At 46.9% G+C, this 16,929-nt stretch overlaps 1 protein-coding gene across 6 annotated transcripts in view; it reads right to left on the reverse strand.

Moving 5' to 3' along the window:
• LOC135898018 (homeobox protein Nkx-6.2-like) overlaps positions 1 to 16,929 on the reverse strand; it is a 46,355-nt gene that overhangs the window by 12,748 nt on the left and 16,678 nt on the right. The window contains exon 1 of one of the 6 annotated variants that reach the window (XM_065426731.2): positions 2,340 to 2,782. The exons of the other annotated variants lie outside the window; for them this stretch is intronic. Coding sequence (XP_065282803.1) covers positions 2,340 to 2,664 — 325 coding nt within the window. The 5' untranslated portion in view covers positions 2,665 to 2,782. Of the gene's footprint in view, positions 1 to 2,339; positions 2,783 to 16,929 lie in introns of those variants that run through there. 6 annotated transcript variants of the gene reach the window in all.

A 16,929-nucleotide genomic window follows, 5' to 3' on the forward strand; every position in this document is an offset into this window, starting at 1 on the left:
TCCGCGTGCTATAGACACGTGTTCTGTCGATAAGTGGATGCGGGAAATGACTGGAATGATTTTCTCGCGGTTAAGGCGTATTGAGCGGACAGAAGACGGAAAGGCGCACGGATGTGTGTGCGCGCTTGTGTGATATTACGCACAGACGCGCGCGCACACGCGCTAGAGAAACGCGCACGGCTTCCACGCGCCAATGGATGTGTATATCGGCACGCCGAACTGACGGACGGGGCACGATGATGAAAAGCTGTTCAGCACAGTTTAATAGCGGCGAATTTCAATGTGTACCCATACTTGTCACGTGTCGCCAGCCGGGCCAGCCGCTACTGTGGGTGGCTTCGGGCGATATGACGCGCTCTGCGTCGCAGCTGGTGCGATTCTGTTTATAGTTGCGCGATTTCCGAACGGATGCGGATATTATTCTACTCGTGTGGCGGTGCACGACCGCAGAAACTGTAAGTTCTGCGAGGAGAAAATATATATATATATATATATATATATATATATATATATATATATATATATATATATATATATATATATATATATATATATATATATATATATATATATATATTGCACTTTTGTAGCTTCAGCAATGAAGAACTGCAGACCACCTGATAACCTGGCCGGTGTGGAATATCACGCGCTTTACGTGCAATGATCATGAATCTATCCAAGTGCTCAAACATACAGTCTTTGCAGCTGCATTGTATATATGCCTTTAGCGCACACGGAACACTATATCACGGTTACAGCAAAGTGAACGAAGCTGAAGTAATAAGGCGAAGCTTTCAAGCTTTTTTTAGCCTCTTCTTCCCACTTTCGTGCCCGTTTCTAACCCATATCGACTGCACAGGTGCACACCGAACGCCGCGCTCCCACAACTCAAGAAAATCATGCCACAAGATGTATTCAGGGTGTTTCACGTAATTTGAACCAAGGATTTTTAAAGAAGTGGTTAACCGCAACTGAATGAAACCAACGACATATGGTTTGCTGTCATGTGGGTATGCAAACTGCTTATTAACTGTACTTCCAAGTGCGCTTCGTTACGTTGTAGAGGGCATTTCTAAACGACCGATCCAATTTTTTGTGGCAACGTACATGCTGCGTGGTGATTTTTTCCGCGTTTAAAGAAAGCGCACGAAATATGAAATAAAACCGCGTGACTGCGCTCGTGCGCTATCGTATTGCAGCGTCCGCAACCGTGCGTCGACATTATCGCTTATCGGGAACGACGGTGCTTCCTTTCCGTGTGCCACCGTCAAAGATGCTGACGTACTGTGAAGCCTTCGAAACGCCGTCGCTTACTTCGCCACGGTCCACGCACACGGTTCTTTCGCACGAAGCACGGTTTCGAGCGCTGCAATACGATAGCGTATGAGCGCAGTCACGTGGCTTTATTTCATATTTCTCGGGGTTTCCTTAAACTCCGGAAAACATCGCCACGCAGCATGTACATTGCCACAAGAAATTGGATCGGTCGTATTGAAATGCCCTCTACAACGTAACGAAACGCACTTGGGCCTGAAGTGAATACTAAAAAAAATGCATAATTGATGTTAGTTAATTAACTAATTAAGCGTAATATATAAAATGCCCTATAAGGAGCGCCACATGACGGCAAATCATATGTCGTTGGTTTCTTTCACTTGCGGTTAACCACTTTTTTTTTTAAATCCTTGGTTCAAGTTAAGTTAATTAAACACCCTGTATAGTCTTGTATCGGCTTATACAGTGCCTAATTCGAACCACACATCCTGCACCCTTTTCGCACCCTTAACTATCATGGATATCTATAATCAGCCCCAGTCGACTATGGCGTTTTACTAGAGGTTGTGCGTTACATGTGTCCTACAGTTCACTAGCGTGATTGATGACGCAAACGCACAGTGACAAGCGATTTAAATACGCGGAAATAGTCAGCACGGTATCTTTTGGCAGTTGCGTTTCGCAGCTGCTCGCCTGTATTAGACGACGCGATACCATACGTCGAGATTCGGTGGACATATCGATATCATGTTCACCAGAGCAATTGTCAGCATGCGAGCCGTTAAGTAGGCGTCTTTACAGTCTACAGACTGGTATTATACGCAATCGCGCAGGGATACGAAACCAAAGACTCGTCTTAATGTGTAAATAAAGACACCTGCAGCTTGTATGTACTACCTGGTGTTGTTTTTACAGCGAAGCTGTTTACCTGACGGACCTGCGTGAATAAGCCGTATGCGTGGATCTTGGCTGGCTAAAGTCCGTAAAGTGAACGAAAAAAAGATAACGAACGATATTACGGCGCACAAGAAAGAAAGGACACGTGATTTCACCGCGGGCCTCACCTGCGCAGTGGGGGAGCGCACCCGCGCTGGCCGCCGTTGCTGCCGGCTGCGTCTGCTGAACGTCTGCCCTCAATACAACGGCGCGGCAGTTGTGGCGGGAAAACACGGGGATGTGCGCCGCGGTAGCCACCGCCGTGTGCAAGAACCGGATTGTGCATTGCAGAGGTAGACCACTGCAACAGTTGCAACTCCAACAAAAATGGGAAAAGTGGGAAGACCACGCATTGTGTGCACGGACGAAGAACAAGCCGAGTACGAGGAGAGGCGTCGACAGCAGAGATGTGACTATGACCGACGACAACGCGCCCGTGTGAAAGCGGAGCATGCGGCCAGTGGCTTTACCTTCGAAGGACGTCAGCAAAACCAGATGCGAGATTCTAATCGTCGGCGTCGAGCGCAAGCTACCGATGAAGATCGCGCACTGGAGGCCGCTCGTAAGCGTCAAGCCAGGTGGTTCGAGGCAGCGTCCAAGCGGCAGAAGCGTGAGTTGCCACATCCTTCGAGTTTTGCCGGGGCGAATTCTGAATTAAAAAAGAATGTTTCTGGACGCGGAATTTGGCCACAGTTGCTTGGTCTGCGATGGACAGCTTCGCTGGCTAATCCGCAACCGTATGGATGGTTCGGCCCGAAATTTTTCACCTTACCATTTTCCAAAGCTAAGAAAGCGTCGCTTACAATGTGAACAGACATCAGGGATGTGTTATTCATAATTTTTTTCGTTATATAATATCTCCAACAGCTGCACGGGGAAGGAAACCATCTCTGCCATTAAGAGACCATAATTGCATACTGTATTTCATTAAAAAAATAACAACTGTGCAGCTTCTTGAAAATTCACGCCGACTTCCCTCTTCGTCTGTTCTGACTTCCTCTAATATGTGAATTTAAAAACAATGAAACAACTGGCCGAAGCTGTACTTATACTAATGAGATATAAAGCTGCGTGCTATACAGTTGTGCTTCTTGTAAAAAATTAATACACAAAACTAACGATGTCATATATAGGAACACTAAATTCGTTGAGTGTTTCACTGCGGATAGCTGGTGCTGACACTTGCAGAGCTCTCATACGACCTGACACGATCAGATTTTTTCTTCCTTTTTTGTGTGTATGTGTTTGTTTAATAATATGGCGATCATCCATTTCTATCCTGCATGCTCTTGCAGGATCAGGCGCAACCTCAGCATATTGAGCACAACGTGTGATGAAGCACCCTGACACTTGGTAACGAAGCCAATATCGCAAGCTGCACAAATCCATTACGCGCAGAATTGTAAAGCAGGCTCCGCATTTCGTAACACAGTGACAGAAGCTGCACTGAGGCACTCCGCACCGAGTGGAAACGCGGTAAGATGCAAACATTCCATGATTCGGCGTCACATCTACATTCTCTTTCATGTTACCATCGCTGTGTTACGACAGAACGACTGAAGGTGACGCAAGGTGATGTCCACGCGTATAGAGATGTCACAAAATCACAACAGAAATTGTAAATCCTCGCACCCGTATACCCACATTTTGTATATATGTGTATGTTTGTGTTTTTGTCTGTGCTTGTGCGAACTGAGAAATATTGTTTCCATGCCACCCGTTTATTTTTTTTTTTGCTTTTTAAAGTGTTGGACTGGGCGAATCGGAATTGTGAATCCGTATTCGTTAATCATGGCAGAAATTCACATTCATAAAAGGACACAATGACACAGCGCTCTTTGTATACGTTTCTTTGTGTCGTTATATGAATGTGAATTTCTGCGCTGGTTATATGAATTCGTTACTTTGTTCAAATGAATAAAAAAAAAATTCTAGAAGAGCACGAATCGCCGGAACTATTTTCGTATGAGAGTGAGGGCTGAACGGTTCTGTGGGTTAGTGCAAGGAAAGAGACAAACAAGATTTAAGGAAAGGCAAGTGTGAAAAAAAAAGAGATAAAAAGGAGGCAATGGGCGGAAGAAAGAATTTTCGAGTAGAAACTTCTGCGTAAGGAGGTCATGCATGATTCTAGGCCTTATGATCTTTCCTCTTTCCTCCCCTCCTTCCTATCTTCCATTTCTGTGTTGCTCTCACCTCCCTTCTGAAGAGTAGGCAAGCGTTGTGCGTGGCCCTTCCGGTGGTAGTTGCCAGCCTGCTTCTCGCTTTCCCTTTCCTGTTAAATGTATGTAAAACAAATAATAATAATTTTGCATTGATCACTTCCGGCGCATGTTGATTGGTTAAGCCGTTGTCGGAAGCTGGTGAAACGAAAGCAATGGCGTTGTTTCCATATCACACGCAGTCATCGAGTGCACTGACATAATCCTCGTCGCTATAGTGATGCGCCGCGCTGAACGCTATGTCAAGCTAGAGCAAATGTATTTCCCAACGTGATGGACTGAGAATGAAGCCGCAGCCGTGAAGGAAGCCGTTGTTCGGCGAGCAGGCGCCCACCGCACCTACAGTTATACGCTCCGGAACGGCCTGACAGCCGCGGAGAAAAGGGACAATTTATTGCATAAGCGCGCACGGCCGGCCCGAGTGTGGCGCGGACACCCGAGTAGACCTGGTGGGCGGTTATAGACCGGTCGGCCAACCACGGCCATCATTTAGGGTCCGTAGCGAGCTGCTGTCCCGCACAAGGCGAGCCTGCTGGAGAGGTGGTGCCGTTAACCACGCGAGGACAAATGGCGGCGCGCGGATAGATGGCCGCCCATCTTCGCCCTCCTCTGCCGTGTAGCGCCGGTGATTAATCGCCGGGAAACGAACACCGCCAGGTCCGAGTAAATTTTCAGAGAGGCCCTCGGTGTTGTGGCGTGCGCCGGCGGCTCTCTACGGGGAAAAGGGTTTGGCTGCAGCCGCCCCTTTTTTCTCGTACACACGTTGAATGAATGCACACTGGCGGCGCTTACGCACTTGCAACGCTGGAAACGCCATCGTGATAGATCGAAGTGACTGATTTGTTAGAATCATATAGGCTAGACTCGCCGAAACGGTGGATTGTAAGTGGTTCTGTTTAGCTCGTAAACGAGAAGACATGGGGTTAACCGAGGGGACCGATTTTTTATTAGTGATATCATAACAAGCCAACAAACACTTGACACCAAGGACAACATAGGGGAAATTACTCGTGCTTAATAAATGAAATAAATAAATGATAAATAATGGAAACGAAAGTGGATGAACAAACAACTTGCCGCAGTTGGGGAACGATCCCACAACCTTCGCTGTTTAGCTCTTGTCACTTTACCCACTAATGAAAAGGAAAAAGACGGTTCTTGCATCTTTTTCCAGGTATACCGTCTGAACGCCATCTAAAGTAAAAATAGCCAGCTTTCACTCGTATTGATTAATTTGACTGTTGTGTTCAACATCATCATATCCATCGCTCAATTTCTTGGGGGCCATTCTCTCGCCGTCAATGCCGGAGTTGTTGACTGCTTATAGATATATATGTGGATTACAATAAAATCCCTACAAGGTCGACTCTAACCTAAACGGGAATGATATATGATGTCGGCCTGACCCACGACGCATAGCACCAACGCGTAAGAAAGTTCTCAGCTCTAACACCAAACTTTAAGGACTGGTAAATGGCATCACAATTTAAAATGCGTCAATGACAACTCCAGCCATATACGCTATCGAGCAGACCGTCGACCGCCTTCATCAGGGCTTCTGCCGTCCGAGCTTATGAAGGGTAAGTTCGTTCCGAAATAGGTGATCCACTAACAACATAGTAGAAAAGCACAACGCAAACCACATCTCGTGACAGCACGTGAACAATGCCACGCAACGAGTAAACATGTTACGCTTCTTATTCTGCACTCAAACTGCCTGATCGACTCTCAGCATCGCCGGTGAACTGACGCTCTACAACGAGAGAGAGAGAGAGAGAGAGAGGAAGAGTTAGAGGTAGGGAGGTTAACCAAGGACGAAGCGTAAAATACGTTCTTTGGAAAACAGTCGAACGTTTTCGTGCGCCAGGGGTGCATTCAAAAGCGTATGCTTTGCCACGTGAGCTCCCCTTCTATATATTCGGCCATTCAATTTCTTCCGTGCCATCCGTGACTCAAGAGAATAGGAAACTCCAGCGCCGCAAAAGCGTAAATAATGGGCGGAATGAAGGAGCACCACGCCCGGTCTGATTTGCGCACCTGAACTCGCCGCGTGCTATCGTCTGTGGATATAGTGCCGACAACCGGCGCAATTACATCAGATATCCCTACATGCCGCAGCGAATCACGCACCCAGCCATAATAGTGCACTTTCGAGGGCTTACGAGCGCCCTGCTGGTGCAGGTTTTCGGGCCTGGCCACTGCGTGGTCGTTGACCTCCGAAGCCGGTCCCCGCTCGGATACTATCACTAAAAGCACTGTCGCAATTGCCGTTCAGCGGCATAAGTAATGTTTATGAATCAAAACTCTAATTTAAAATAACGGACACAATGGGGCCATTCGCAACACGAGCGACTGTTATAGATGAAACACTCCTAACCGTCGCTATCGTTAAGCAATGTACGCCGATTATGAAGTGCCTTTAAGTCGTTGAACAACGTCTTGACTGGCACAGTATATAGATATATCCAGACGGAGGCGGGGTGGGGGGGGGGGGGGGGGGGAGGTGAAGAAATGGAGAAGACGTATGGTATCGTCATTGGACTTAGTCTAATTTCTGGACATTTTCATCACATAGTGCATCAGTTGCACTGCGATGCCAGTTCATGTGTCGACCTCATTTACGAATTGTGTGCGTTGTGTATACTCTTACTTGTGTCAGTAAACGGCATGTGGGAAGCAAAATCGAAGCTTTGAGTGGCCACCGGTCTTCAGAGTGGAAGCGCGAATGACCGGCAATAAACTTTCTCGGAGCCCCGGCTAGAAGAAGGCCATCTATCAGCGAATGATAAGGAGAACCCGAATCGATATGTCGCCGGAGAAGCAGCCGGACAAATGGGCAGACCCGTTTGACTGATCACGCTGAAATGTCCCGCTCAGCGCAGCGGAAAGACTGCGCTTGCGATTGATGGTCTATAGCTGGACATGCAGATGCTTCTCATGAGCTCCGAATGGACAGGTCTTTATACCGCGGGCGCAGCTCGCTTCTTCCAACGACTGCGAAGCTGTCATCGATTAGAGCCACGATCAATACAGTTTGCGCCAGCAGTCGGCGCAACTGCCTAATGAGCCGCCGTTCCGTCCTGCACGAGGGGCTTGCGCGTATTAAGGTTGCAGAGTGTCGAAACAGTATACTGGATAGTTAACTTTCCAAACACGTTGCTGTATAGAAATGGGAGCTCCTTTGTTTCGTCCTTATATATAACCTATCAGTTTGGGCATTTCTTCCAGCTTAACAAGCAAATAATGTATATTTCGATCGAAAATTGCGCAGAATTTTGTGCTTTCAACTCAAAATGAATAACGACATACACGCATTGGCAAGTTGTCGAAAGTCCCCCCCCCCCCCCCATATCGAAGCATTTATACACTGTATCGTGTCAACTTAAATTTTCAATTTCTCCGATGGCTTTCGCTTTTGACCCGAGGGCGAAAATGAAGACATGCGAGGTTAAACTCTCGCTGAAACATATAAACAAACAAAACAAGCGGCATATAAAAGTAATGTTTCACGAATCATGCTGCAGGGCAAGACAACCTTGAATTCTGTTTTCTTTTCCCTTTCTCCGATATTTATTTACATGGGCACACATCGCTTTTTCAAGCTTATTTGATGCTTACGCGGGTATACCGCTTCTATTGGACAGGATCCTCACCCTTCGGTATAGCAGCACTATATACGTGTGTCCCATGTAACTTGAGTCAAACATTTAAAATATGCAAAGGCCAAGTAGCTAGACAGAACCAGGTTATTGTTGTTTGCCGTCGCTTGTAGATACTCAGATTATTATTTTTCATTCCGCATTATTAGATAATTAGTCTTAATGAATTATTCAACTTATGAAATATAATAATTAGGCGAAAAGTGTTAATGAGAAAATTGTGGAGCAGCATGAAAAACTCCCGACGCAGCTTTCTGTTGCTCAATATGTCCTACATAAAAGCGTTTTTCCGAGCCTGAAAGTAGCCCGCAAATACACGCAAAACTGCAGCGCGACTGGCCGTTCGAGGCACTTTGCGTGTGTTCATGGGCTTCTTTCACGCTCGGAAAAACACTTTCATGTGGGACCTATTGAGCAACAGAAAGCTGTGTCGGGAGTTTTTCATGCTGCTCCACAATTTTCTCATAGACACTTTTCGTCTAAGTATAATATTGCAGAAGTTGATTCATTAATTAGACTAATCATGTTATTAGGCGGTATGCAAAAAATAATCTGAGTATCTCCAAGCGATGGCAAACATTACCTTGGCATTCACATATTTTTAATGTTTGGCTCAAGTTACGTGGGACACCCTGTATACTCTAGTAGACGATGCGCAAAGGACGTATACAGTACAAGCGCAGCGACGTCCGGAGTGTGCACCTCGTTTTATTGTCGATCCTGATGGTACGACATTGACGTCGCCGCTTGAGTACATGCAGCAATATACACTCTTTCAATGTTCTGGTTCGAAGGGAGAGCAATGGTGTCTAATATGTTTATCATCACAAAACGAAATAAGTACAAAAAAGGATGAAAGAAAAAAGAAAGCAGCGCCCTTTAGCGAAAGCGTCACAAGGTGACAGCGCGCAAGCACAGGCGTACGAAGCGAAATATTGTTCTCGCTCAACGCTTATCGACGTCGCGGCACTCAAATTCTGTCTCGAAACATACGAAGACGGCGTCCACAGAAAAGCGAAAGGAACGAAGAGAGGACCATGTGCTATTTTCTCCCATTGCAATATATACGAGTCAAGAGCGAGACAAAGCAGGAAAGGCGTTTCTTGGCAGAATCTAAGCGGGCGTGTGTGTATGTAATACATACATGAACGCGGACCGACAGCGCTAAAAGAAGCCGCCGAGAGAGATGCTGCGTTGTGCTGCTGCGTCCGCGATCTTGCAGCCTCTCCTCGCTCGGCGAAAAACATCTGAGGCAACAAAGCCGCGGCAGCCCAAGACGTACACCGGCGAAGCGGATCGCAAAGAGGAGCAGCATCGCATTACATAGACAGCGAGCGCTGCTGGACAGACCCATGTGGGGCCTGCTTGTCAGTGCCAGTTTTTCTATCTACTCCTGCTTTTCATTTTTTCTTTCGCGGAGCCTGGAAACAGCACTAAAAATGCCGGACTTTAGCTTTCTTTTTTTCCCCTATCTTTCTTTTTTATCTCTTGTTCTTTCGGTTGTCACGGCCTCTGTTCTCGCCCAGCAGAGTGCCTTTAGCGCTTCCGGGCGAGTACCGTTTTTGTTTCAGCCGGATTAATCTATACGCGGCGGTTGCCCTGGCAACGCGAGGCTGGACGTCTTCGGCGAAGCTGTGCGGAGGCGGCTCTGTCCAGGGAATTCTAATGCGCCCCTTATCCTGAACCGCACGCATGGCGGCTATATAGACCAGGCTGCGGCCCCCATCACCGAACCCCTATGCACTGTACCCCGCCCGCGACCCACGCGGCTGCGGCGGAAAAGTCATTTCGGGTGGCTGCTTTTCTGCCGGCATGCGATGACTTAGCGCCGCAGACAAGACATGAGCTGCTACACGCATAAGTTCTTGTTCAATTTTTTTTGCGACCACGGAAACGAGCCGACAAACAAATAAAAAATTCGCACGCGTCAAGGCTACCGAGCCAACATTTTAGGTATGGTGTCTGTGGATTTGACTAGCGCGAGACCTGTTTCAGAACCTGCGATATAAAATGGCACCTCGCTTCAGGTGAAGCTTATGTTTGTGCTGTTCGCGTGCACATACGACAGTTCTCGAATACCGCGCACGTAACACACGATAATAAAGGAAATGCGTTTAAGTATTTAAGAAAATGGGCGCGGCGTCCACGCGCGCGGCAGCTGCTGCACCTCAACTCTGGGGACATAAAAAGGGGCAGTTTTTCACGCACCCAGAGGTATCCTGGCAACCACGAGTGCGACCTGTGCGCCGTATGGCTCCGCTGGCCCGTCAGCCAGAAGCTTTGCGAAGCAACTCGGTGTGCGCGCGTAAAGAATTCCCCGCATGCGACGAGAAAAGGGAGCCGGGCCGCTGTGGAGCGTGGCAATAATGATGTGGACGCGGTGATTGTGGCCCCCGGAGATGTGGCCTGTACACGGGCGTTGCGCTGCGGAATTGGAGCTCGGGCCACGGACGGGTTCAACGGAGCCGAAAGTGGCGCCCTTAAAGGGCTATTTCTCATCGCCCTATTACGGCAGTAATGGCCCGTATACGCCAAGGCTCGCCGCCGGGACCATAACTGCGGTGCGGATGGCACGGTCACGTCGCTGACGCGAAGCCAAAGTGGCGTTTATGGGCCTCCGATTCGCGTCACAAATGCGGATACAAGGTTGTTGGTCATTACGACGCTTCCGAGGCGGTCGTGACGGGTTTATACGAGCGCTGTCAATGTGCCCACGCTCTTCATGAGCAAGACAATAGCTGCTACGCGAGGAAGGCGATTCCGAAAGCAATATGGTATACTGTGAGTTTATTGTTGACATTATGGGCACAGGAACGCGCTGTTTTGCAGCAATAAAAAGCAACTGTGTAATTCTATAACGCTATCGGAAAACAAAGAAAGGCAGTTAATAACAATGACACTAAAATCTAGCAATCGTACACGTCACACAATATAAACTGAGCCGGCATGACAGCCCTGTCATATAACATAATTAATTAATTGTGCTAATTTACTAAATGAGACTGAGTATTGAACTGAAGCATTAAGTACATATCCTCGACCCATGACATCCCCTCCCTTCCTTCTTATCTAATGTCGCAACAAAGACCAGTGGCAAATTCGAACGAATACCTAAGTAGCACTTCATGGCATTGATGTAACTTGAAGAAAAAAAAAAGCATTTATTTTCAAATCGCATTTTTGAAGCGTCTTTCCTTTTTCTGTGTATTATTTCTTTTATTTCACCGGGAGCTCCTCTAGAAAGATCGAGCCCACCGCCGCCGCCTGATCAGAGAACATTGGTAGGTTGTCAAGGCGACCGCGCTGCATGGGCATACGCTGCGCGCGCCTACAGTATGATAGCATGCATGACCCGCGGGCCAGTGGCACCGCTGTGCGCCAGACAGAGGCACTCATCACACAGCGCCCGGCAAGCTTCGACAGCCCCACAGTGCTGCTCGGCGCAACTTTGGACCGAAGCACGCCTGGGTCGCCCGCGAGGGACGGAATAACTTTGGAAGCAATTTTACAACTTCTAACGGCGGCTTTCCAACAACTGGGCGCACGAAACTTTAAACGCGTGCCACTGCAGTGGCCATCCAAGATATGCGCGCCAAGCTGGTGCGCCTAGCGCGTGGCCCGGGCTTCTCGGGGACTAATTTGTCCCTCGTCATGGGTCTTTCATTAAACCTAAGGTCTGCGTGGCCAAGGCGTCCAAATCGCTTCGTTCATTAAGTCGGTCCTCTCGCAGCGCTCCCTTCGTCGCCCCTTGCTTGGGCCAAATTTCCATACTGCGGGCCTAGACGAGATGAGAGGCCAGCTTGGGCCAATCACCAGCCACCCGAAGGCCGTCACGTGACAAAAGGGGGCCAAGGGAGGCACGCAGCCCGCAGTGCCTTCGGCGCGCCGCCAACGACTTCATTTAAGCGGCTCGCGTCGGGTTCGGCGGCCCACCGGCACCTTCGCTGCTCGAGGAGAACAAAAGCAGCGAAAAGATTGGGGCGCTCGTTATAAAGCCGCCGAGAGGATCCTTGTAGGGGCCGCTGCTATCGGTTGCGGAGGCTCCGCTGGCGTGCTGATAGGCGGCCTCGTCTTTGTTCTGCGGGCATTCAGTTAAGTGTCAAGCGGTCAGCCTTTGGTGCCGCCAGATGGCGCCGGAACGATCCTCATTTGTCCGAGCTTAATTTATTTGCGTCCCCCTCCGCTGTTTCTCTCCAGTCCGCGCGCGGCTGTCGCCCTCGCCCTCTTGGCTTACAGCGTCAAGGCGTGCGCAACAAACACGACCGCGCACGATGGGCGAGCTGATCGGCCTTCCTCGCGAGCAGGGGCTGCTCGCAGTGCACTCACTGGACACGCATGCATGTCACGTTGCTTTTTTTCAACCCTTCTACTATGTCGGTCGCGCGGTCTGAATGCCATTGGTCACGTCAATGAAACCAAACGCGAACAAGGTCCCTCTGAATTAATTTCGTGTTGCGGGGGTGCGTGTCCAACGAAATGGAAAGAACAAAAAAAAAAAAAAGCTTCCAAGTCTCTTTGTAAGCTCTGGAAGAACGGCGCGCGTGTTTTTTTTTTTTTTGATGAATTACGTCGGTTTTCGTGCCTTCATGAGAGAGAGAGAGAGGTTACACAACACTTAATTACGATAATAAGCGAACACTCAACTCTATTACACACAAACGTATACGTCGTGTTCTTTGGGAATGGCAGAGGATCGTCGTATACGTGCAACGTTTATAACGCAAAGGAAATGCGTTGGCGTGAAACCCATACATCATTTTTCTATTGCTGCTGAACATGGAATTGCGGCTTATGGTGCTGGCTCGGATTTATGGATTTATTGTATGAGTTATCGATGAGGGATTTATTGCCCCACTGATAGTAATCGTATCGGTGGGGCGCCCGTGAAGAAAGCGGCGTTGCCAGGGTGTATCACTGAAGATAAGACCGGTGGCTGTGTTTGTAGACAATAAATGTTTAGCTTACCGATAAGCACGCTGCCTAGCACAGCTGTCTTCAGGATGAGACCTATACGTTTATACACCAGAACGCGGACGTAGCAAACTGGGACCGCATTTTTGCAACAACCCATCCATTTTCCAGTCTTTTCGCTCTTAGTCATTGGCCCGAAAGCCTCCGCACTGCCATTGTCACCAGGATCTGCCACTCGGCGCGACGCATGATAAGAAAAATGGAAAACGAAGTGGAGTGATAAAAAAATACGACCCCAGGTATGTTTCCGTTTCACAGAAAAAAATATCCCAAGTTAGAAAAAGAAAGTTGAGTTAATATCAGGCTAGCGATTACGCAAAGAGATATTATGCTTGATACAGCAAAATACGCGATCTTAGAGCCTATAGAGATATCTCACCTTTAAGCAGCTTTTGGCTTTTCCAGCGTTGCCTTCGTTCGACATGTTCTGTCGCAAAGTAGAGCACCGTACCCACCGATCATCGGCTCAGAAAGCCGTGAAGGAACTTTTGTGCTTTCTCAGAACGTCTGGTTTGCGAGAGCAGCTTTAACTCAATTACTGTCTGTACACGTATCTATACATTCTCTCTCCTTTCTCTCTCTTGCCCTTCTCCCTACCCCCAGCGTAGGGTAGCCAACCAGACCCTTGACTGGTTAACATCCCTGCCTTCCTATATATTCAACTCTCTCTCTCTGTCGCAAATGCGCTATTGATCGGTTTCTAACTTCTTGACGAGTTTCCCGTTTATGTGTTGGTGCTTCCACTTGCATATTCATCATGGTACAGAAAGGTTCGGCTATGCAAGCCCGCAATTCCGCCTTAAGCTATTGTTTCGGAAGATATGTGCTCGGCCTGTTAACCACACATACAGCGATGAATAATCACGTTGCAGTTCGTTATTTGTATCTCTGCCGCCATAGCGGAATAGATGCAGCATGTTGAGATATGTTAATTTCTTGGGCGAATTATAAGCTCCTATATATCTAAGATGAATACGAAAATATAGTTAAAGAGTGCGCCCAAATTGCTCCTGCATGTCCAGAAGGGAAAACGTAAAGAAAACGTCCATCCTCCGTCATCATACTATTAAAATAGAATACGCGCTGACGCGAGCATTATTTAATGCGCGGGCATGGGCGGGATAATGTAACGATTGTATTCCAATGCTATTTCTTCTTGCGTTCGGTCAGGGGTCAGAACGGTGCATCGACGACGGTACCACTGCTATCCGCTGGTCGTAAACGGTGGGTGATAAAAAAAGAGAGAGAGAGAGAGAAGAATAGAATCGAGTGAAAGGAATCCTTAATTATATTCGCCCCAAGAAAGCGAAATATCATCATTTGTTTCAGTATAATCCTCTTCCAAGTATAATTTGGGAATTTGTAGTCTAAAAGGGGGTGTACTATCGAATGTTGCCAATGTTCCGTAAAAAACAGAGGCGCTACCATTGCAGATGGTAAACCGAAAGAAGTGCTGCATGTTTTGGCCTTTTAAAAGCACGAATTAGGCTCGACTTCCAGCGGTGGTGCGTTTTCTTTCGTCTCTCTTATTAGTTATTAATAACATTAAGCTGATCGCCAATTTAACCGTCATTTGTTATGAATTGTACATTTCAACAAAAAGAAGCAGAGAATTTTCTCTTTCATCCTTACTTGATGGCCTCACTGTCTTTTAGCTTCATATGGTTGCACCTATCTGAAACGGTGCATGTGCGATCGCCTCTAGCAATCCTCTCGAGCGACTTGTCATCCATCGCGCTCCTCTGACGGAGAGAATTAAAGGCGGTCAGGATTTGCGGCTTTAAGTGTACACGGCCTGGAAATGTGCCTCAAGTACCATGCGCATATAGCATACATGTGTACAGCTCTAGAAAAACAATAGCATGAGGCGGCGTCATAGTGTATCAGCAAGAGCCATTTATATTCAATCAGCGAATACCTATACCTCGCAATAATCACGGCGCCAGAACTGCACGACTAATGAGCCCCCTATAATAGTTTTCAAAGCTGCCATTACGTGGTGCATGAAGATAAAATCGGGTTTCCTTCCATTACGTGTGGAAACGCAGGTGGCGGCGTCGTTTAAGTCTGGTGCGGGCGAGCGCTATTAAGAACAAGAAAGAAAAGACAGCAAACGCACCGTCGCATTCGTGTAACTGTTTGATCGATTCACGGGGTTCAAGTTCCAAGGGCTACACAATGTGCTATGAAAGACGACGTATACAGTGTGGGGATCCGGACCAATTTTCACCGCCTTGGATTCTTCAACGTTCACCTAAACCTATAGGTACAGGGACGTCTTGGCATTGACCCAATGCAGTGGCTCATGGCTATGGCGTTTCATTGCTTTAAGTATGCAACTATATACGAGCTTCATTCCATGCGACCGCCTTCCTGCGAAAGCTATGTGCGGGGTGATCATTTTTAAGTTTTCTGGAATTTTTAAAAAATCGCCTGTTGTATATTCTTGTCCTTGAGCTGGATTATTCGAAAAGGCTGATATTACTACGCGAGAAATCGAAGCACATATTCAACTACTTAACATCTTAATGCATTGCTTTACGGCAAGTATTGCACTTTTGCACTTTACGAACTGTATCTTGTAAGCTTGGAAGACGTATCCACTTGAAATGTATTTCCAGGATGACACCAGTTTCGAGATATTATTTCCGAAAGTGGGGAGCAAAATACATGGGCGTTCCAGTTACTTTTGCGCTTCAATGCATAAAAGAGTTTCTTGTAACAATGTAAGTGTAACAACTGCCCATTCTTACGGCAAGTTTGCTGGCTCACATCTCCAATTTGATTCCATTCTGGCAATTAATGAAGAACCTAATTACAGAGTTTTGGTAAGTTAATTGAATATGTGTTTAGATTTCTCGTGCTAGTAATTTTCACCTCTATGAACAATCCAGCTGAAAGACTAGAATTATGTTAACCGCAACAGGCAATTTTTTTTAATTCCGGAAAACTTAGAAATGATCATCCCGTATATAGAATTTAAAAACGACCATGAATAGTGATTTTTTGTGCAAGCCATGGAACTTCGAGTGGTCGAAACTAATCCAGAGACCCCTAAATACAGCGTCATTGACAGCAAGGCTATTGGGATACTGCGTAAAATTGTGTCTATTAATTTAACGTTTTTGCATTCCGCCTCCGCCTGAAGGTGCCTGCTGTTGACGCGAATCAACGTCATTAGCGTGGTTCGCAATCAGAGTGCATAAGACCTAAAACACAATTGGACTTCGCATTTATTCATTTTTGTGGTTTTTGCCTTTCCGCTTTTGCGATTCATGTTTCCAACTATAGAAATTCCAAGTATTTCAAACTTTCCATTATGAGTTTTGAAAGAACTCCCAGCTTTAAGCCTGCCTTACGTCGTGATGACAGTACACTATATTTGTCTGCGCAAAGTTGCGCAAAACAGTCCAGACGTCACGGACTCGCTCACTTAACCCTCGCTTATGTTCTTTGATAACTAGCTTCGCATCACCGCTATCTGGAATTGTCAGTTTATAAAAGCGTCGAAATGTACGAAGCCTCTCGGCTCATGTATACGAAGTCTACCAAAATTATCCCTGTATTTTTTTCACAAAAAAAAAATGGCCCAGATGCACCCACGAGGATGGCTGGAGATAGTGCTCACTATAACACAGCATTGCTACTGTGAGTGTACAAAAAAATTTGTGGTCCCACCGAATTAATGTCAAACCTCACCCCTTTCGATTGACGTTTTACTTACTGCCATTAGTCTTGATATTTAAATTTTACACATAATACAACAAAATTTACAGGCGCAATTTTCTCATTTGCGCATACACCTCGTTAAAAAAAGTTTGCGAAGTGCATACAAAACATCGATACAGTTCGGTAATTAAAATGTCCCC

The sequence above is a fragment of the Dermacentor albipictus genome, chromosome 1 (genome assembly GCF_038994185.2).
Source record: "Dermacentor albipictus isolate Rhodes 1998 colony chromosome 1, USDA_Dalb.pri_finalv2, whole genome shotgun sequence".
Classification (NCBI taxonomy): Eukaryota; Metazoa; Arthropoda; class Arachnida; order Ixodida; family Ixodidae; genus Dermacentor; species Dermacentor albipictus.